At 34.5% G+C, this 22,477-nt stretch overlaps 1 protein-coding gene across 1 annotated transcript in view; it reads right to left on the bottom strand.

Moving 5' to 3' along the window:
- Ptprq (protein tyrosine phosphatase, receptor type, Q) overlaps nucleotides 1–22,477 on the bottom strand; it is a 168,776-nt gene that overhangs the window by 926 nt on the left and 145,373 nt on the right. The window contains exons 36-43 of the mRNA XM_013020306.1: nucleotides 16,963–16,989; nucleotides 16,217–16,298; nucleotides 12,690–12,780; nucleotides 7,195–7,271; nucleotides 5,991–6,125; nucleotides 5,647–5,772; nucleotides 4,768–4,916; nucleotides 4,076–4,211 (exon numbers count right to left, since the gene is read on the bottom strand). Coding sequence (XP_012875760.1) covers nucleotides 4,076–4,211; nucleotides 4,768–4,916; nucleotides 5,647–5,772; nucleotides 5,991–6,125; nucleotides 7,195–7,271; nucleotides 12,690–12,780; nucleotides 16,217–16,298; nucleotides 16,963–16,989 — 823 coding nt within the window. The remainder of the gene's footprint in view (nucleotides 1–4,075; nucleotides 4,212–4,767; nucleotides 4,917–5,646; nucleotides 5,773–5,990; nucleotides 6,126–7,194; nucleotides 7,272–12,689; nucleotides 12,781–16,216; nucleotides 16,299–16,962; nucleotides 16,990–22,477) is intronic.

The following is a 22,477-nucleotide window of genomic DNA, read 5'->3' as shown; positions in this document are numbered from 1 at the left end:
AGCATCCAGGTGCTAGTCCAGTACTTTTAATTTTTCACCTGAATGTTTGTGTTAAATAGAGTACCATCTGGATGTTTTATGTTTATTCAATATATTTCAATAGATCATTAGCATTTCTGAATTTGGACTTTCTGAGAAGTAGTGAAGACTAGAGGCAACTGTGTGCTTTAAATCAGTCTTATTTGTACACATTAAACAAACCTGAATGACATATGCAAATCTGACAATTGATTTAAGTCAAACATCCTCAAAAGCAATATTTTTGGCAGGTTATCTTCCTATTTATTGTGACAATAACTGAAAAGCATTTTGTCTATTTGAATGGTGTTTAGAAATCACTGATTATTATTAATAATATCTATTTCCTCATGGATAACAAATCATCTCCAAGACCATCTCATCATTATAGTGTCCGTTCTATGAGAGAGCTGCATTTATAGTCAGTGTTACTTACCCATTACGTGTTAATAGTGCCCATCACAGAGTAGTTGTATAATAGTGCTCAGCACAGAGTAGTTGTATAATACATATTTGTTGCCTTAGTCTCATTTCATTCTCAGAGCTACCCAAATTTTACCATTTAGGAATGGATGGAATTTGGATGGAAAGCCTGCAGAAGTCACTGGGGGGGCCAAGTTTTGCAAGTAAGATGATCAATTTACAAATAAAGGATCAAGTTCCACAATTCAGTTTGGAGAACAAAATGAAATGTTGTCTTAGTACAGTGATAGTAATCATTCTGAAATTATAAATTACTTTTTTACAGTAACTCCAAATGAGTATTTTCATCACAACATGAAAGACATTCTTCAAGTTATTTATACTTGTAGATTCCTGTGCTTTTTGAAAAAAATGTTCAGTTAAATTCGAAGTCACATTTGATATATGAAGCATGTGACTCTTCAGATCTCATCCTCTCCATTGGAAAGAATGATGGGTCTGATCTCTGCCAACAGAGTAAGCTGAGCTCCACAGCCAGTCCTGTGGGTTCCAAGGTCTCCCTGCCCTCTGTCTGTATTACTGCTGCCAAGGAGAGTATCTCGTGTCATGTAAAGCCCAGTTTCTACTGTGGATTAGCCATCCAAACGCTACCTTAAACTTTTTTAAAATGTTACCTGAAACTTTTCTGATGCTCAATCTCCTCACCTGGGATCAAAAGACCTATACTCTGAGATCTAGAGGACAATATAAAATGTGTGACAATAAATCGGACATCCACAAGAGGATAGCTAGTATTTTCTTTCACTGCATGAACTGACAGCAATAAGTTTCCAGAAGAATCCAGAGCAGCCACAGGAATCACCGAGATCCATCAAGGCACCAGTAACATTTCAAATATTATGTGAGGGCAGAGCTGCAAGTCCTCTCAAACCTCCTTAACAAAGCTCTCTGCTGAGTGGAGGCCATAGCCCTCTGGTGTCATTGAGTGGCAGTATATTACAGAGACTGGCTGTCTCCCAGCCCTCAGTGTGGCTTCTGTTGTATGTGTTGAGACATGATCATTTTTCATGGAAACAGGAATCACTCCCCAGTGCAACTGAAGAAAATAAGAAACCATCCTGTGCAAGGCGATGCTAGCTTTATAAAGGCCAGAGCCAAGACACGGTTATTTTCCTGTTTTCCATCATGGGAAAAAGATCGTAAGAGTGTAACTTCAGGAAACCAAAACAAATGAAAGAGAGCTCCTGAATACCCAGCTTTCCTTGGGAAGGAATCCAGGAAACTCTTGTGAGACATTTAACTACACATTGAGGCCTATGTTTTCTCTTGTGGAACACAACAAACTTCTGAAAATAGTAACATATCACAAAAAGAAATAGCTCAGAGAGGTTGAAGTCTCACATTGAAAATCAGCAGAACTAGATTCTGAACTCAGTTTTCTGACGGAAACTTTCCCATTCTTCCATCCAACCTGAAATACACTGCTCTGTGACTAGTTAGAAAAGTAGAACATACGAAGTTTGCACCATATACATTGGGTGAAAGAATTAATACATATTCTTCCTGAACACACACTTCACAAAGTTCAATTCCTCAGTTTTAAGGAATGTCAAATTTATTTCAAGTTACATTATTTGACTCTAGACTCTAGAAGGAAACAATCTACCCCAGCTTTTGTCCTATACCAGACAGATAACTATTAATTTTGCCAAGAGAAATTTTTAACCAAAAATAAGTAAATGATTTTAAAGATAGTCAATAGTTGGTTTGGTACTGAAGACTAAGACCCTTGAAGGATCAGCTGCATGATTTCCGGCTGCCACAGCAAAAAGAAATTGCAATATCCTTCTCCCAAAAATTACTAAGGCGGTAAAACAAACATTCAATCAAATGAGGTAAAAGTAGCTGCAATGTAATCAGATATTGAAGAAAGCCTAGATTGTCTCTTAAAAGTCACAAATAACTTGAAATGATATGTTTTAAATTATTATCAAAATGGAAGAATCTTACCTCTGCATATATTTTCCTTTTTGAAAATACAAAGCCTTGGCAATGAGTGCTTTTGCTCTGAGGTACTAGGGTTTGAACTCACACTTACGCTTTTACTACTGAGCCGCATCCACAGCCCTAGTTTGATATTTCTGGTTACTTTTTGGATAGGGCCTCACTTCTTGACTGTACATGTTCGTAGGCCACCTCATCTAGCAATTCCTGAGGAGTCTTGTGGACATTTTATCTGGGCTGTCCTGTGACCATAATCCCAACAAGGTAAGCTTCCCAAGTAGCTAGTATTACAGGCATGAGTCACCAGAACCCAGCTACTTCACAAGGTTTCTTAAGTACTAGATTTCTATCTTATCCTCACAATCTTTCATTCCATATTTTGCTTATATTTCATAATTTACATAATTATACAATCTATGCTTTAAAAATACATATTTCTCATGAGAGCTAAGTACTCAAGCACTGTTCCTGAGAAGTCTGATTGGCCTATGGCAACACCTTTCCAAGAGCACTTATGTCCTATGACATACTGGTACAGGCCTGGAGTTCAAAATGGTAAAAGGTTCCATGAAGAAGAAACTTTGGGAAATGACCTAATGGCACTGTATGTATTATCCATACACATTAGCCCAAGAGCTTTAAGTAACTCTGTTTTAGAAGCAGTTTGCTTTTATTTATTTTAGCCCAGAACCCTGTTTCTTCTCCCTATCAGTAATAAGTTCAATGCCACTTACTCTTTTAGAACATACTGTTGAAAGATGCTGTGACAACAGATCTATGTGTTTGCTACAATACACCCTCTGGATTTGCACAGCATTCAAAATACACTCAAAAGATACAGATACCATTTTGGCTCCGTCACTTGAATAAAAATACCTTCAATATCACTTACTTTCTTCAAGCATATCTTCCCTAAATATAAAGTTCTCGTAAAGTACAAGCAGTAATACCTAGGTTGTTGTTTAGTTTTTATTGGCTCTGCTTTACAAATAACTGATTAAACCAGGATTAAATAAGATGAGACACATAGAGGATCCAATATAGCTCGTAGAGCTGACTAAACAATGGAGGGTTTCTAGATTCACTGGCAATAAACGGTATGCTTTTCTTAATGAAGAAAAATGTATCGACTTTATGAATGTTTTTGTCTCCACACCAAAATAATAAAGACTTTCCACTCTGTTAATATTCTGTAATAATCATTACTACTAATACACAATAGAAATAAATATAGACAAATAAAATCCATAGAAACTCATTGAACAAACATTTTAAAGGTTGGTTTCCCCCCAATTATACCTTTTAGACTACTTATAAATGAAATTGTCTTGTAATTATTTTCTAGGTTTCCCAATGTAGCTATGTGATAAACAACAATTAGTTTAAGAAATTACTTTCTTCAGACATATCAGTAGACATTCACTAACAGGACTTCCCAATGACTTCAGTACTGCCATAATCTCTACCAGGTGCCCTCCCCAACAGGTTTACAATGCAGGAAAAAGCATTCCTGCTATGCAAATCCAGCTTCAAAACCCACTTCCAAGCAAGTGGCTGCTCAAAGATCCTCCCACATGGAAAGTTTAGAGCTACACAGAGCAGAGGAGTGAGCGTAGGCTGGGGAGCTTACCAGGTTCTGCACCATGCACATTCTCTCACTTCTCAGTTCAGCCACTAGTCCATATATATCCACAAAATCATGGTCATTTATATGCTGTGTCAGGTGATCCAGAGCAATAAAAACCCCAGTTCTTCCAACTCCCGCGCTGTAAGAAGGATGAGGTTCCATGACAATGATTCAGTAAAGATTTGTTCATGTTGATGGTGATGAGGAAAATGAGCAAAATTTATTTTGAACCAATTTTTTGTTTATCTAGAGTTAGATTTTCTTTGAGTTTGTAAATTTTTTGATGGCACTAAGACTGTGATTTAGACAAAGCAAAATGATGCTGAAATGAGTATTAGTAATCTATAAGAAAATACAACTTGGTATCATGGTAACATTAAGACCTTATTGATAACAATGGGTCAACCTGTATCCTTATTTCTTCATTTTGTTCCCTCCCTGAATTAGAAAAATGTATATACAAGATGCAGGGCACCAGAATAAAATACAGTGAAAACAGGGGTTATACCATGGGGAAAAACAAAGGAGGGGGTAACAATGCTTGACAGGAAATGGACTCATTATCTTACTCATGTAACTGTAAGCCCTCTGTACAGTATCTTTACAATAAAATATATATATTTAATTTTAAAAGACCTTATTGAGTTTCAGGTTCATTTCTAGCCTTAAGTGGGTTCTAAACCTGTCTTTCTTACCTGCAATGAACGATCATTGGTGTGGTATCATGTGCTCTGCTTGCTCTAACCAGCTTCACAAAGTGAATTAGAGGGGTACTATTTTCAGGAACTCCATGCTCAGGCCAACCAGTGAAGTTACACTGCCGAACAGTCATGAAGTCCCCATGCTAGGCAAAGTGAGATTAATTCATAATAAAGTTATTTAAGAACTTCTATGAAGACCAGTGCTGTGCTAGCCCTTGATTTGTGATAGGAAAATGACCATTTGCCTAACAAACAAATTTTGTTTTCTTATTTTTATAAGATTTTTATTAGAGTAAAATGAATTTATTTCCCTTATGAGTGATAGCAAAAAACTTTGCAAATAAATCTTCAAATAGAGTATTAACACTCGAATAACATGATATAACAGAATAGTTGATTTTGAAATGATGTAGACCTAAAACAAATTAATAAAATATAAAATATTAGGTTTTAAGTGTCTAAAATATCAAAAAGATTCTTAGACTGTTTTCTCTGAGACATTTATATGAATGGGTCTCTTCTATTCTATCTCTTAAATAAAAAGAACATCAAAAATTTAAAACTCAGAGATGAGTGACTTGGAAATAAAATAATCCAGTTTCTTCATTAAACAAAACACACTTAAGTCATATAATTTACTGCTCTTCTTTTTCTTTTCCTGCTTTTTTTCAATCTAAGAGTTTGATGCTGATATGTAATTTATGTGATTTAGAATTAAACAGTGACAAAGATAGTCAATTAAAAATGTTCAGAATACAACTGCTGAATATATGGATATACTTGCAAGGGATAGTCATAGAAATTAATTTTACTTTGGATACTTAGATCATTCACATTACATATCATTTCCTTTTCTCTCTTTCTTTTTTATACCCTTTCAATTTTCAAATCCCTGATGGTCCAGTCTATCTGGATATCTTCCATGAGTTTTGTGATTACTATATCACCAAAGACAGTAACAGGTTTGTTGTCCTCCGGCCAGTACTGATGGCATCTGATCTGTATTTGGAGAAAAATCACATCATGCATTACTGTTGTATTGATTTTCATGACAATTATTGCTACAAAGTTAAAACAGCTTTATGGATAGCTATTTTATAGACATTACTGAGGGCTTGTAGTATGAGCTGAAATACATGTTATATGCATGTATGTTAAAATATATTTTAATATAATTATAAAGTCACATTTTGTGAAAGGATTTTCATATCACTTACCCGTCCTTTTTCAAAACACTGCGTTAACATTACTAATGTCTTTGCTCTGGTTTCCCACACCATTCTCCAAAAATCTCCAACTGTTCCTGGCAATGGGCCTTGAGTGGCAATAAATTCATTGGGACATAGGTAGCCCTAGAAGGATATAATTACATGTACAGCATTAGTAGATTATATTGATATACAGTCTGTGTGTGTATGTGTGTGTGTGTGTGTGTGTGTGTGTGTGTGTGTGTGTGTGTGTGTGTGTGTGTGTGTGTGTGTGTTAGCTAGTCCTGGGGTTTGAATTCAGGGCTTGGGCAGTGTCCTTGAGATTTTGTGTTCCAGGCTAGTCTTCTACTACTTGAGCCTCAGATCCATTTCTGGCTTTTTGCTGGTTAATTGGAGATGAAAGTCTCATAGACATTCTTTCCCAGGATGGCTTCAAACTGCTATATTCACATCTCTGACTCCTGAGTAACTAGAATTACAGGTATGAGCCACCAATGTCCAATAGAGATAGTATTTTTATGGTTTTGATTAATACCTAAAAATACTCTAGTTGTAATGATCTTATATTTTAAAATATATTTTATGTTAAATAACGGATACTCAAATTTCCAAAATATATCATTAGCCTTAAGTCTAAAGTATGATAAAGATTTTTTTGAGAGTAGGTATCAAAAGATGGATAAACAGATGAACTCAGTCATGATTTCAAAGGAAGATGAGGAAGTCTTTAAGATAATCATATTGTAAGGAAAATCAGGAATTTATATGAAACAAATTTATGCTGAGATTATATCATATTGAAACCACTAATAGAGATGCAAGTGGAAATGCCATGAAGACAATTAGACATGCCTGTTTGGAATGTAGGAAGAAGTTCAAAGTTCAGAAATTGAAAACAAATCAGCATACTGATCTTACTTAATGTCATTAGAATAGATGAGATCTCCAAGAAATCCAATGAAGAAAGATACAGTAAGTTCAAGAATTGATCTTCAGATAATTGTAAGCTACACAGGAAGGTTAAATAGGAGATCACTGTTTGGCTGGCCCATGGAAAAAGGAAAACCCCATTTTAAAAAATAATGAAAGCAAAAAAGGCTGGTGGCATGGCTCTGATTTTAGAGCAATTGTCTAGCAAAACAAGACCCTGAGTTCAAATCCCAGTATGGCCAAAGAAAATAAATAAGTAGAAAACTTAAAAATAGTAACTTACAGAAACATAGCTGGCATTAATGTAATCTGATCCTGGAATAGTTGCATCAGCTATAAGCTTCACGCGGTTATTATTGTCTAAGAAAAAAAACAAAGAATCCACACTAACTGGTCTTTTAAATCTCTACCACCTTTATACTATAAAAATAATATGAGTTTGTATTACATTCCAAGTTTATATATGAGTATTAAATTAAGGAAATTATCTTTTCTCATATTTCTGCTACCCAGAGATAAATGTAGATATATATCCAGAATTTTTGTACACATTCTTTAGAAAACTAACTACAAATATCTTTCTAATCTTCACAAATAGGCATAATTTTCCTAGCTCATTATTTTAAAAAGACAACCATTATTTTCATTAAGTATAGCATACTTATTTAACTATTTATCATGATTTAAATTAATCTTGTTTGTTATTATAAAATGCTGAACAAACCTGCCTGAACTTTTTCATGTAACTAGAAGTTCATTTGTGGACTATGTCACTGGGAGTAAACAACAACATATGCACCTTTCAAATCTTGAAAGATACTGCCACGTTCCTAGTTGTGTCAGCTCCTACTCTGAGTGAGGGTTTAAGCAATTCTGTTTTGCTACTTTCACTAACTTAAGTATAAACAGTTGGGTTTATGTTGAGTTAATAAATACAAAATTATATCTCATTACATTTATGTAATTTCCTTCAATGGGGGGAATTGAGCTTCTTTGCCTGTGTCTACTGGTCATTTCAGATACCTATTCTATTAAATCATTTTGTATTTGCTCATTTTTCTGTTTTTAAAAATAGAAATATATCCTTATGCCGAACAACTATGCAGCCTTTTGTCATAGGTATCATTTTTATACTTTATAATCTGTCTTTGACTTTATCCCTTCATAAAATTTATGTTGTGCTATAATTAAAGTTTTCATCATTTTATTTTATCATGGTTTTTTGAATTGTAAATAATTCATAAAAGTTGTTCATATCAAATACTTTCACTTTTAACAAATTCATTCATCACTTCCACTGAAATGGGTTAAGTAATCAAATCTTTCATCTATTATGATTTTTTTTGGGGGGGGGGCCCTGGTCGTAGGGCCTGAACTCTAGGCCTGGGCACTGTCCCTCAGCTCTTCAGCTCAAGGCTAGCGCTCTACCACTTGAGCCACAGTGCCACTTCTGGCTTTTTTTTTCTGCTTATGTGGTACTGAGGAATCAAACCCAGGGCCTCAGGCATGAAAGGCAAGCTCTCTACCACTGTGCCACCTTCCCAGCCCATATTATGATTTATATTTTTAAGGAACAGGGTACAAATATATATTTTATTATTTGAAACAATTATTATTTATTTGAAACAATAGTCTTGATATTTTTAACTTTCCATCTTTCTTCCTCTTATTCAAAATACCACTTTCATCATACCTTAGATTTCTCTGGTATTGTAGTGTATTTTTAGACCAGTTTACTTTCCCATTTACTTATCTGTCTATCATACAACACAGAATTTGTAATAACTATTATTCAGAAAATTCTAGGAAATTATAAAATTTAATCACCTGTACTTACTAATTTTTATCAAAGAATATATCAGAATTATTTTTTTCTGAGAATTTCTACCAAGTCGATATCATAATTAGAATATTTAATGTCAATTTTAACTCAATATAGAAATGGCATAAAGTATCAACTGCTAAATTATCTTGAAGGTTTTTGCTGTTCTTGTGTTCTTGGAAGAAAAGAAGATGAAGGACAAAGGCTTTAAGTTCCATATGCTCTATCTATCACACACGTGGCTCTATTAAACTACTAGGCCTTTGATCTTTAGGTAGCTCAACTATTCCAGCAGTTACAATATATATTTTCTATAATTCTCATGAAGAAATCTTACTTGAAAAGTTATAGAATGTCCTCAAATACTATTCTCATGTTCTCAAAGTTTAAGCATATATTATATGTCAATATGATTTAACCATATATTTTTTTTAAAAAACTTACATTTCCCTATCCAATGTGTTTAAATTTAAAGCTGATGTTTCTGCTATTGAATTTTGTCTGATTTAATCACTTTCTGACATTGTAGCTACTTCTGTAACTTAGGAAGGGAAGGCATCAGGATCCTATTTACATGATGTTTTCAATTCTACTTTCAATATTACTCAGAGATGACTAAGCACTTCAGGTAGCTGTCTCTAGCTAAAATCCAGATTCCATTAAAATATATTCACTCCCCAGAGGGAAATAAATGTTTTGTTTTCAACTTCATGGGTCATAACTTCAGGGAAAAATGGGGGAAATATGGGTAGTCTAAATAATGTTTTAGGGATGTGAATATGTATGTTTGGGTGAGTGTGCACTCTGAGGTATCTTGCTTATAGTGGTGGCTATGACTTTACCGCTTGGATTTTATCCTAGGCTAGGAAACAAGTTTGTTGTCTCATAACTGCTGACTCTAAGGAACTAATGCTTAGTCATATGCACCCAGAAAGTTAGCAGCTTTTAAAAGGAAGTGATATATTGATTAATCATCATCTTAAGAGCTAACATTTACAGACTTCTTATGTTCCCATACTAGGAAAAGTAACTTATGTGATTACATAATCTAATACTCACAATGACCTTATGAGGGAAAGGTCAATGAGTATTATACTCGTAACTATTGAGATGGGGCTAGGGATGTAGCTCTGTAGCACAGGCTTGCTAAGCACACCTACTGGGTTTAATCCCCAGCACTGAGAAGAGAAAAGAAAAATCTCACTATGGTAGTAGATAATAGTACCTTTCAAAATCCAGCTTCAGATAGGAAGAATCGGTGAAGTCATACTCCTCGGTCCTTTTTAATGTGTTAAGGCTGCTTATTTAGCTCTATCAACCACATTTTGTCACTTTCTATACTATTAGCAATAAGTTAGAAGTGGCTTAGCAAAAACTAATTGCATGGAGATTGTGATGATAAAAAATGGAAATGTCAAACTTAACAAAATCTAAGATCTGAAGTTTTACACATTTAGATCCTCCTTGTAAATGGACATATTTGGTAAAGATAATATATTACATGGCTTGATATAATAAACATAATATCAACCACATTTTGTCACTTTCTATACTATAAGCAATAAGTTAGAATTGGCTTAGTAAAAACTAATTGCATGGAGACTATGATGATAAAACTATTAATGTCATACTTAACAATGGTTTCCTTTATTTGTAATAACTGGTATATGTCTGAGACAAGCAGAAATGGTCAGATAAGTTGATGTTAGGCAAAATTAACCCCAAGATAAGGACTCAAATGGTTTTTCTTTCTTGCTATTGTTTCTAACATATTTATAAGATGATTTCTTTGTTGCTTTGTATGTCACTCCCCCATGGTATAACCCCTGTTTTTATTGCATTTGATGTTGGTATAATTTGTGCAGGGGAAGGGAAAAAACAAATTGTTTAAATAGGGATACAGGTGTACCCATTGCAACAATGAGATGTACAAGACATTATGCTAAAAAACGAACTTTACAACTGTGCATGGGGGGGAGGGGAGGGCGGGGGGTGGGGAGAAGGAAAGGGATGGGAAGGGGAAACAAAGGAGGAGGCAACAATGCTTGATAAGAAATGTGGGGGGTGGGGGGAGTATGGGGAGGGATGGGAAGGAGAAACAAAGAGGAGGCAACAATTCTTGATAAGAAATGAACTTCTTGTCTTGCCCATGTAATTGTAACTCCTCTGTGCAGTATTTTCACAGTGAATAAATAAATAAGTGGATTAATATAAAAAAGAAATGTGCTCATTACCTTGCTCATGTAATTGTAACCCCTCTGTACAGTATTTTTACAATAAAAAAAGAGAGAGAAAAATCTAAGATCTAAAGTTTTACACATTTAGATCCCCCATTCCTTCTATATGTTGACATATTAGTAATTAATTCAGGCATAATCAGAAACAATACAATTTAGTCCATGGTAACTGCCCTTCAGTCAGATTGTAGAATGTATTTTTACAGAATGTTGCTGAGTAATGATGATGCAAATAGCCTAGAAGAAATTTTAGTGAGAGAACATAATAAAAATAGGGATTCCTATTTGAACTGATGCATCTAAAGCAAGTGCATTCTCTGAAAGGGAGAACAAAAGGGTATGTTGAAAAAGGTTTTGCTATATTACTAATATATCTATTTATTATTTCTATGTAGAAATTTCTATAGCAAAAGTTTGTCACCATGTTCATTAAGTCATTTGCTTGTGTTTCATTTTGTCGTCAAGAAGATATTAGGTACTGAAATCCATTCGTGTTTTCAGCCCCTTAGCATTTGTAGGCATTCACAGGTTGCATTAGATTGCAACCTTCTAAGTCACATGTCTCTAAATTTGGTTTTGGTATGTAATTTATCCTCTAGTTTTAGAATATCCTTCTACCTAAATCCTTAATGATTTTATAAGTTGTGATCGTATCTTTTTCCATGTCTATGTATTTCTAGAGAGAAAAGTTCAATTTTCAAGAAGTATAGAAATTACTCAAGTATACTTCTGAAAATGTTTGGAAAAATGTGTATGTTAATTTAAAAATTAGGAATAGTCAAAAACTATGAAGTCTGAAATAGGGTTTCAGAGCATCAAAATATCATTTTTATTTCTTAATATAAAATATATTGAGAGCAATAATTGAATGCAATAGAAAAAGCTGTTCAAAAACAAAATATCAAGAATGTTACTGGCAGGAATATCACAATTTCTCCTTCATACCCGCACTAATTCTTAAAGCAATTCATACTCTTTCTTTTTTAAAAAATGAAATTGTACTATGATATGGTCGTGACTGCTTTGTAAAATCAATTCTGGTAAGCACACATTAGCTCTGACCTTCAACTAGCACTTTGCACTGCATTTTTTATGTTCCATAAGAGTTCATGGTCTGGAGGGAAACTAATGCATAAAGTTAAATGTCAATTTTCTCTTTTGAGAGTAGGCTTGTAGGAAGATGTTAAACAGGCTCCTTACATGGGTTAAAATTACAAAGCTAAGAAACCATTAAACCTTGCACCCGAATGAGAATCTTGTGTGAACAAGCTAAAATGCATGTATATAAACTTTAATAAATAGCAACAATTCAAATGAAATGCAGTTTCAAAGTCATTAATGAAATGTATTGTTATAATTTAATCAACATGCCATGAAACATTTTTTAATTAAGTTTTTTATTGTGAAAATACTGTACAGAGGGGTTACAGTTACATGAGTAAGTAATGAGTACATTTCTTATCCAGCATTGTTGCCTCCTCCTTTGTTTTACCCTACAGTCCCTTCCCTCCCATCTCCTCAGCTACACAACCACCCCGCCCCTGCCCGCCTAAATTGTAAAGTCAGTTTTTCCACATAGCATCTTGTACATCTCATCTCTATCTGTATCCCTATTTATTTCCAACTCAGGCCATGAAACATTTTAAGAAAACCAAAAAGGCAAAATGGTGGATATGTAAAACACTTCATAGTTTAACTATGAATAGCAAGTATACATACATGGTTTTATGTTTGGAAAGCGGTTTTTTGCTCTATTCCAAGGGAGATCAGCATCAGTGGAAGAAAGGTCCTGAAGGAATTTTGGTAATTCCTGGGAAATAAAGTCATCACAGTTTATCAACATTAGAAATAAATTTAAAAATTCTAAAACATTTGTAAATTCTTAAAAAATCTTTTCAAAATTAAAAAAAATATATTGTAAAGGTGATATACTGAGGGGTAACCATTACATAACTCAGTTAATGAGTACTCAAATTTTTATGACTTGTCATTTTATGCTTTTGATGCTGGGGATTAAGCACAGGAGCTTGTGCATAGTAGCTGTTCTCTGTAGTTCTGTTCTCTTACCCACATCCCTTTTTGTTTTTAGCTAAAAGCACTTATCATAACTGTGAGTAAAATGTCAAATAAATGGTAATAAATTTATCTAGATGTCTACCCTTAATATTTCAAAAGATGTTGGCCTGTTGTGCTATTGTCTTCTATAATTTCTTTGTCCTTCAGGAAGTTCTAAGATGTGGGAATCATGCTCATGACCCTGGTCATATTTTTTCCACACGGTCTCACCAGGTATGCACTGCCTATTATTTAATATTTTATTGTCTACTTAGTGGGAAGAAAGTTCAGTGATTTATTTTTTGTTTTTCCTCCTTGGGCAGTGTGATTTCATGCCTGTTAATTGGTGCAACATTGGTCAGTTCAAGAAGATGCAAAGGTCAATTCCTGTACTCGGTAGGCCTCCTGAAATTGATTGTGGAATGCCAAGGTGCAATTAAGAACAATCAAACATAGAAGGGAAGAGAAGACCTATTATTGACATTGGGGGGAAAAATCATGACATTATCTCTCTACCTTGTTCCTTGTAAGCATCTTTAAGAAAGCTGGTGCCAGAAAACATGTTTACTATTTTGTTGAGACGATGACTTACATTCATGAGATTTATAGTTTTCCATTTTAGAAGTCTAAAATTGCCAAATTTCTTTAAAAATGTTAACATGTGCTTATCCAGTGTGTGTGTGTGTGTGTGTGTGTGTGTGTGTGTGTGTGTGTGTGTGTAATGAATTCAGAGCCTGGGTGCTGTCCCTGATCTTTTTCGGTTGAAGCTAGAGCTCTGCCACTTGAACAACAGCTCCACTTCCAGCTTTTTGGTGGTTAATTAAAGCTGAGTCTCACCAACTTTCCTGCCCAGGCTGGGTCTGAAACATGATTCTCAGATCTCAGCTTCCTGAGCCACCAGCACCAAGACCTTTCCATACTTTTTTGACATTGTTCTAAGTTATCTCTTTAATTCAATATCCTTCCCGTCTCAGTTTTCTTCAAAGGGAAAATGTAGACAGTTGTTTGCCTACAAGTATGTGTTAGGAGAAAGGGAGAGCGTAGGCATCTGATTTCTAAGTGTTGCCATCCATCAAAATCATAGAAAATAATTTATTACCCAACTGAGGAGGAGTTTGTGAAACTGGCTTTCAGAGTAAAGAATGCAAAAGGAAATGTCTTGGAAATCCACCGAAAAGGTACTAACATTTTGTAATAATTTTTCATAGATTTTTCCATTTATACATTTTAGTGAATCTGGTATTGACAGACAACACTCAATCACCAGGCTGGCTGGATAGTAACGTTATACTGGTCTCATTCTCATTAGGGCACATAGCTCTTCTTCATGCTTTAATTTCCTTCAGTGGTCTCACAGATGGGTAACTGCATTGCTTTTATGCTCCTGCATTAATTTCCTCTCTCAATTGTCCTTAATATTTCTCGATTTCTTTCCAAGCTACAATTCCTCTAAAACTTAAACATGTATATGAAGTCCTGACTGATGTTCAGAGGTATTCCACACTTTCTTTATGCATACCACGATCATGAACAGTGTATTTGTCATCTTAAAATACATGTCTGCTTTTCTGACTATACTAAGGGTTTCTTTGTAATAGGAACAATCCATTATACTAGCTAATACTTGTGTTAGTGATTGTTTGTAGTACAGTGAATGTTCAATCATTTTAGTATTCACAGTTCACTGAATATTGCCATATTACAAAAAAGGAAGTAACTGGGTTTAAGTAATTTGTCCAATCCATTTAACTGGTAAGAGCTAACCCAACACACACCAATGTGCCAAACAGAATGCCTATTATATGGTAGGAGTGTATAAATATTTAATGGAAATAAATATGACCTTAGTTAAAATGTTTATCAAAATATGCATCTGATTTCCATTTGCTTATTACACCATAAAAATCTGATTTAAAACAATAAAGCATTAGGATAAACACAATTTTCTAAATAAAACATGTAGTTTCTAAAAGGTTAAGTATGAAACTTTCTCAACATGTGAAAATGTTATTGCTAATAAAACTTTTCACCTACTCAGTCATACATAATGTAATTATACTCGCTCTTATTCTGGTGAAGTTACACTTTTTGTTCTGAAAAATTGAAAGTTCTCTCTGTATAAACCCTAAGAAAAATTTTATGGTTACATTGATTTTGCTAAGTCCAGACCAATGTTACTTAAGAAGCATATCCAAAAAGCTGCAGGAAATGCCATTAATCTCATACTTTTGTTATTATTCTCTGAGAGACTGAAATATTATAATCCTGAATTATTCAAACCAATTGATTCTTTGTTTCATTCTTTAATTCGCATACTAAGAAGTTCATGAAAAAAATAGGAAAAAAGATCCTGGTCCCATTTGGAAATATTTTTATATTATAATTTTTATACTATAATCATCTAACTTAGGAAAGATACTTACAAGTCTCAGAACAGCTTGTAAATCTAATATCTATCTAGTAGTGTTTTTAAATAGCCTTAATTTTGTAGATGTGTAGTGATCATGTTAAAAAATAAAATTATTCCAGCTTTTTAAATAATTTTGAGGTGACAAATTCTGCTGTATATATTTCTACAATGTAATTAAACCTTTACTTCATAATAAGTTACAAATAGGCCTTATATAAAGGGTTGTTACTCATCCTTAAAAAATCAGTGTTAGAAATCATATATTTATAATTTGGGGAAATATCTAAATTTGTTCTCACAATCTTTTGTGCTATTGGAGTACACAAAGAATTATTCATTATGTTGACTGTATCACTATATAAGTTGTTCTTATAGTGAAATAGAAAATAAAATCAGTTAGTGTCTAAGTGTAACATGATCATTTAAATATAAAGCTACCTTGGTAGCATGACCTAACACTTGCATACAGATAAAAACAAACACATCAGTCTAGACTGCATTGTTTCAGATGAGAGACTGGAGAGCGCAGGGGCTGGCCTACCATTGCTGGGAGGTCTGAAGAAGAGCACCTTTTTCTGACACAGTAGGTGAATAATTCTGATCAGGTTGCACTGGAGGCCTCCAAGTGTAACATTACTATCCAAACAATCAACCTGGTAATTGGGTATTGATTATCAAGGCGGGAGTCCTTCATGGCCTTGCCTGCTTAAAATGGACATGAAATGTGGCACATGAAAGGACTGGAGGTCTTGCAATGTTGTGACAACTGCTGGCAACATACCGAAAATTCTTCTTGAAACTTTAGGTTGTTGTTTGTGCACAGCTCTTCGACATGTTGCAGGAAGGACTTCTTGCTTATTGGTCTCCAAGTAAAGGAAGGTATAAAATAAAGCCATGTTAGATTCAACTCTTTTGCTTGAGACTGAGCACTGGCTCCACTAACATTTAAAAAACAAGAGACATTTCAAAATCTAACCATATGATTTTTTTTAAAGTTATTGTGTCATGCTGACCAAGTTCACTTTTTCTCTCTTAAGTTTCTTTGTGTTCATGGTACCAAATTCCTCCAGTTGTTTTTTTAATTGAGTTTAAATTAAGGATCTAACATTCTAATGAAAAAAGCGTTTCAAGTAAACTTAAAGGCATAAAGTTATCACTGAATCCTAAAGCACATAATACCTCTTTGTCATCCAGAAAACATTTTATCCAGTACAAGGTTTTAAAGATATAAAATATTGCAGTGACTTCATTCTCATAATGACATGGTTTTTAAACCCCATGGAGTTTAAATATCCCCGTATTACTTCCCAAGCTAAAATACAGACATGCAGGCTTCACCCCAGAGAGAGAAAAAGCATTTCTCTAGTTACCATGCAATTAGTCATGCTTTTATGATTTATATCCAGCTTAGAGGTTTTTCCAACAAACACACACACACACAAAAGGGAACCACACATTAAGAATCACCGAGTCAGTGAAGCTACAGTTGATATTCAAAAAAGAAAAAAAAATAGTTCACAAACTTACTTGATGGATTTTCTATAACTAAGCAACCTGCAACAGAGATTGTGTTAAATGCATTGTGAGTTGGAAATACAGCTCATTCTGAAACTAGATTAAAATCAGAAAATTATAATGAATCAGTAATACATAACATTATATTCCTTACTATTTTAGGTTTTATTTTGTATTTTTTGAAATTATATTACTTGGCTTCAAATATTGTGCCTCTTTCTTCAGTTAGAAGAGTTACTAATATGTTGTTAAACATCTGAGACTGAATTTAAGTCAGGTCACTTTTTTAATATAGTCCCAGAAAGGCTGGCTTAAAAGAACTAATGTTGACTTAAAAACATTTTACCTAAAGAACATGGTAAACATGAGAGAATCAGTCTGTGAAAAACAGCATTCTATGACCAAAGTAGTATTTAATTAGTTGGACCAATCTGTAAACATGACAAATCATAATCACTTCAGTTATTTTTTTATGTGTGTGTGTGTGTGTGTGTGTGTGTGTTTATGCCAATACTGGAACTTGAACTCAGGGCCTTGGTGCTATGCCTAAGCTCTTTGCTCAAAGCTAGTATTCTACCTCTTGAGCCACAGCACCACCTCCAGTTTTTCCTTGTATTTAATTAGAAATGTAAGAGTTTCATGGAATTTCTTGCACTGGTTGGCTTCAAACCATCATCCTCAGATCTCAGCCTTCTAAGTAGCTAGGATTACAGGCATGAGCCATCATCACCTCGCTTAGACATATTTTTGTGACAGTGATTGACCAAATTATTTCTACTGTAAAGAAAGAGATAATTGAACAGTTACAAAGATTGTGCAACACACACAAACTTAGAGATGAACAGCCTGCTAATAAAACAACATGCACAACAAATTAACACGGCAAAAAGTACGAGGCATAAAACAAGGAAACGTGATGAAGTAAAAAGCCTTTTCAAAGTTTTACATTTCAAATATCATTAGGGAATGTTTTCCTATATTTTTAAGTGAAAAATATTTTCAGGAAGATGTTCTTTTGGATGAATGCAAGAAAATCATTGGATTGAACAATGTGGCATAATGTATATGTGAAAATGACCACACAGAGGCAAGTTCAATGAAGAAAACATGATTTAAAAGTAAGTATACTACATAATAAAAGAGAAACTCGTGTGTGTGTGTGTGTGTGTGTGTGCATGTGTGTGCATGTGTGTGTGCATGTGTGCGTGTGTCTGTGTGCATGTGTGTGTGTGTGTGTGTGTGTGTGTGTGTGTGTGTGGTGATGATTGTAATGATGCTTAAGCAGGCATTACCTTGACAAGTGAATTGAATGATAGGACTTTTAGTGTTAGATGGGTGTGTTCAAGCAAGAGTTGTTTCCTAGTCTCTCCGGATGCCAGCTCAGAAAGAATACCATTATTAACTGTGGCAACAGAGATAAAGTTGCAGAGACTAAATAGAGTTTGGTGGATGAACTTAATATCCTATGATGATTTTAAAAGGGCAGCAAAGAATCTGCTTCTAACTAGATAGCTGTAGAAATGGAGGGATGGGCAACTCAATAACAATCCTTGAACTACGGAAAGGAAAACAGTCTTTCCTCATCAGAGGTTACACATAAAGAGTGGTTGAACTGTCAGGAGTTCTGATCCAAGTTTACTAGTGCTCAGTGCGAAGTCCCAGAGAAACTGCAATGACTATAAGCATCCGGTTTTTATATAATCCTATGGAACTTTTCAAGCCAAACCAAGCGTCCAACTCTACCTTGACTCTCACACCATATTTCTGTTTCACATAGTCTATTGTCTCCTTCCCCCTCACTCTGGTACCAACCCAAATTCTACGTCTTTCTTACTGTCTGATTCAACGCTAACTCCCCGTGGACTTTATTGTACAACTTAATTTATTTTCTTTCTGTGCAATCAAAAATTGAAAGACAAATCACCTAATCCCTTGTGCTATGGCTACTTCGGCACATGTACTAGTGTGCAGACATTCCGGCTCCTAGGCACTCGACAGCTGGAGCGGGATTAACACTCTGCTTCTTTCATGTGCCTCCTTATTCAGAGTGGCACACATTTTACATGTAAGAATGCCTGTCAATGCAGACCAAGGAACACAGAAACAAATCTATCAGTCCTCTAGTCATTGTGAGATAGTATCAAAACAGAATGAAATTTTTTTTTCCAATTAAGGGCCAGAATTTTCACAAGGTCTAAATTCAAATCATTAAGTAGCCACCTTAAGAATCTAAATAAAACCCCTGTGGTCCCACCTAACGTAAGAAGGTAACAAGTGCCAAGCACTTTAGTAAAAAGTTAAAGGTGTGAGCCATTAAATTGTTCTTACCTATTATTAATAAAAATAAATTAATAAGTCAATATCACACCAACCAGAAGGGGTGACACAGCACTGTGTGGTAAATACAGCACTCTGGAGGCCAAGGCAGGAGGCTCCTGTGTTTGAGGCCAGCATTGGCTTCATAGTGAAACCCTATCTCACAAAAGCCAAAACAACAAAGAAGTGGGTTTTGTTTGAGCTTTATGTGCTTTTCCGTGCTTTATGTAATCTGTTCTTCATATTTCTGTGTATGTAACATAAGAAACAAACAGTAATAGCCTAAAATATAAATTTTGTATAATATTCAGTGTCTGCTCATGCTACAACTATGTATAGATTGAAATCTTGAAATACTTATCTAGGCAACTCATATGGAGAAGATATTTTGGCATACATTGATTAAGCTGTTTATTTAATTCTTCCTCTCTTTGTTGCCTTTGGTGTCCACATCATTCAGATTCTTAGCTTCCTGTTATATTCATATACTTGCCCCTTAAGCATCTTCCACATCTTCAGTTTTGTTTTTCTTTACCATTTTAAACTCATTTTTAATGGAAAACAGTATTAATTTAGAAATTTTGTAGTTAGAAAAGATGGGACATATTATGAGAACAATATATTGATTTATCACTGATGAGATAATTAAATTTCTTGTTGGAAAGTTTAGTTCGATAAGCATATAGTTTCTCAAGCTTCTAATCCTAGCTAGTCCAGAGCATAATTGAGGTTGGGAGCATCACAGTTCTAGACCAGCCTAGGGACTGCCATCTGAACAGGATAAAAATGTGTCATAATAGAACCAACTTGTCAATGCAGCTACAAGAGAAGCAAAAATAGGAAAATCATAGTGCAGGCCACCCTAGGCAAAAAGTTGAGAAAAATAACAAAAGCTAAAAGATCTGGGGGGTGGCTTAAGTGGCAGAGTGGCTGCCTTAGCAAGTGCAAAGTCCTAAGTTCAAAGCCTAGTCCTAGCAAAAGAAAGAGAAAAGTGGGAAAGTTTCACTTGACAAGAAAAAAAAAAACTCACAGAAATATATTCCAGAAAGATTATTATTTTCAAATAAATGGTCTGAAGAGTCACTCAAACTTGGGACATTTCTTTTCCTTAATATTTTAAAAACTTTTTTTAAAAAAGTTATTAAATGGAAAACATTTCCAGACTGAGACAGCATTCTCTTCACTTATGGTAGGAGGGTTACTGTTCAGTTGCACTCAGTTCTTTAGTGGATAAAGAAATTTGGAACATATCCAGATTTTAGTAAGATTACACACCACTTTCCAATATAAAGGGTAAACGTTTTTATTACATCAATCTTAGCTGTCTTAAATCTTATACTTTTTTGTTGGAAAGGATATTATTTTACATCTCAGCTCATTTCTTTAAAGTCTATCAAAAACTTAAATTTCACTCAGATTACTCTAGGTGGATCCGGAGTGGAACAATTTATTTATGTTGGCAGTGCTGATTGAAGACCATATTGTCACAGAGACTCAGCTTTCCCTCAGGTCAATTAGTTGGAATCTATAGGGAATTAAACTATATTCCTAATAGAAACCCATAGATGATAAGCTATAGATGAGCAGCTTAAATCAGCTTTGCCAAGGGCATAGGACACTATATTAAGAACTTTATTTTTCAATTTCATCATTTGAGTAAAAAATAAAGAACCTAAAATGTATTGTCTTGTTATAAAAATGTTTAATACCATGTATACTGATCAAATATATTATTAATATTAATATAGTAATAGTATTTTTATGTTTTGCAAAATTTTTAATTCATGTTTTTAGTTTATCCCATCCAGTCACTACTCAGAAATATACATCTGCTACTAACATGGTATTTTATTTATCAAAAGCATCTACTCTGATATTTTTAGAGAAAATTTTTATTTCTTGTTTCTTTAAGTATTAAATAATGTCTTTTCAGGTCCTTCCTCATTATTTTGCCAATTCACCAGTAATTTTTCTGTAGTCCTTAATATAAATAAAAATGTCCTAAGCAATAGATGGTCATATACAGCTGAGGTTCATAAGAGAAACATACCAATTGATTCACTGAGTAATTCGTTATTTGATAAGAAAGACAATAATTTAGTAAATGATACCAACTGTTTTTTTTTCTTTTTTGCCAGTTGTGGGGCTTGAACTCAGGACCTGGGAACTGTCCCTGAGCTCTTTTTGCTCAAAACTAGTGCTCTACCACTTTGAGCCACAGCTCTACTTCTGATTTTTTGGTGGTTAATTGGAAGTTAGAGTCCCATAGACTTTCCTGCCCAGTCTGGCTTTGAACCACAATCCTCATATCTCAGCCTCCTGAGTAACTAGATTACAGCAGGGATCCACCAGCATCCAACTTTAGAGCTTTTTCAATGTTTTCTCATATCTGCATCATCAGTTTTTTAAAGGAGCATCATCAGTTTCAAAGGGCAGCTTTTTGGAGTCAATGTTCCTTCCTTTTCCCTATCAGTATTTTCAATGTTTAGAAGAGTGTCTGGCATTGATAGATAGCCAGTTGGGATTGCTTTCATTTGAACAGGTAAAATAGCCTTTTAGCTGTTGATAGAAATTCAGCATTCTGCTGATGTGAACAGGCTGAGATGAAGTTCCCAATCTGGTACACGCTGAGTTTTCTTTATTACAGAACTTCAGCATGGTAGCAAATTCTTGATACATACCTTATTCACCAACCATGTATTCTAAGTTAAAATCAGGGACATAACTATTTTAAGGGCAATGAGGAAAAGCAATGAATAGAGATAAAAGATTGCTGACCTCTAGGAGAAGAGGTGGACAAGAATCTCCATGCAAGACTTAATGAGGAGACAGAAAGTGCCGCATATAAATACATTCCTGCACAAGCCAGGGTAGACCATGGAGTTTCTCTGAACGATCTAGGAAGGCAACCTCTGAAAATTAAACTAGGAAGATGATCGGAATCACATTAACTAATGGGGATGTATTTTACAAGGCTCTGATTAACCTACACTACTAAGTTCAGCTCTGTCAAGGTAGGAGCTCGTAGTGAGAAATAAACTACTTATTTTGACAAATTTCGAGCCTTAGCTCAAACATCTGAAGAAAGATGTTTTCACATATCTGCATTACTTCTGACAGTAAATCAGAAGTGGTATAATTCCAGAAGGCTAAGTGTGCTTAGAATAGAAATAGGGCTGGATTTCTCTTTTTCTAATCACACTGAGTACTA

Source organism: Dipodomys ordii, unplaced genomic scaffold, assembly GCF_000151885.1.
Source record: "Dipodomys ordii isolate 6190 unplaced genomic scaffold, Dord_2.0 Scaffold3, whole genome shotgun sequence".
NCBI classification, from domain to species: domain Eukaryota; kingdom Metazoa; phylum Chordata; class Mammalia; order Rodentia; family Heteromyidae; genus Dipodomys; species Dipodomys ordii.
The sequence above is the reverse complement of the archived record's forward strand: the minus strand, read 5'-3'. Positions and strand labels throughout refer to the sequence as shown.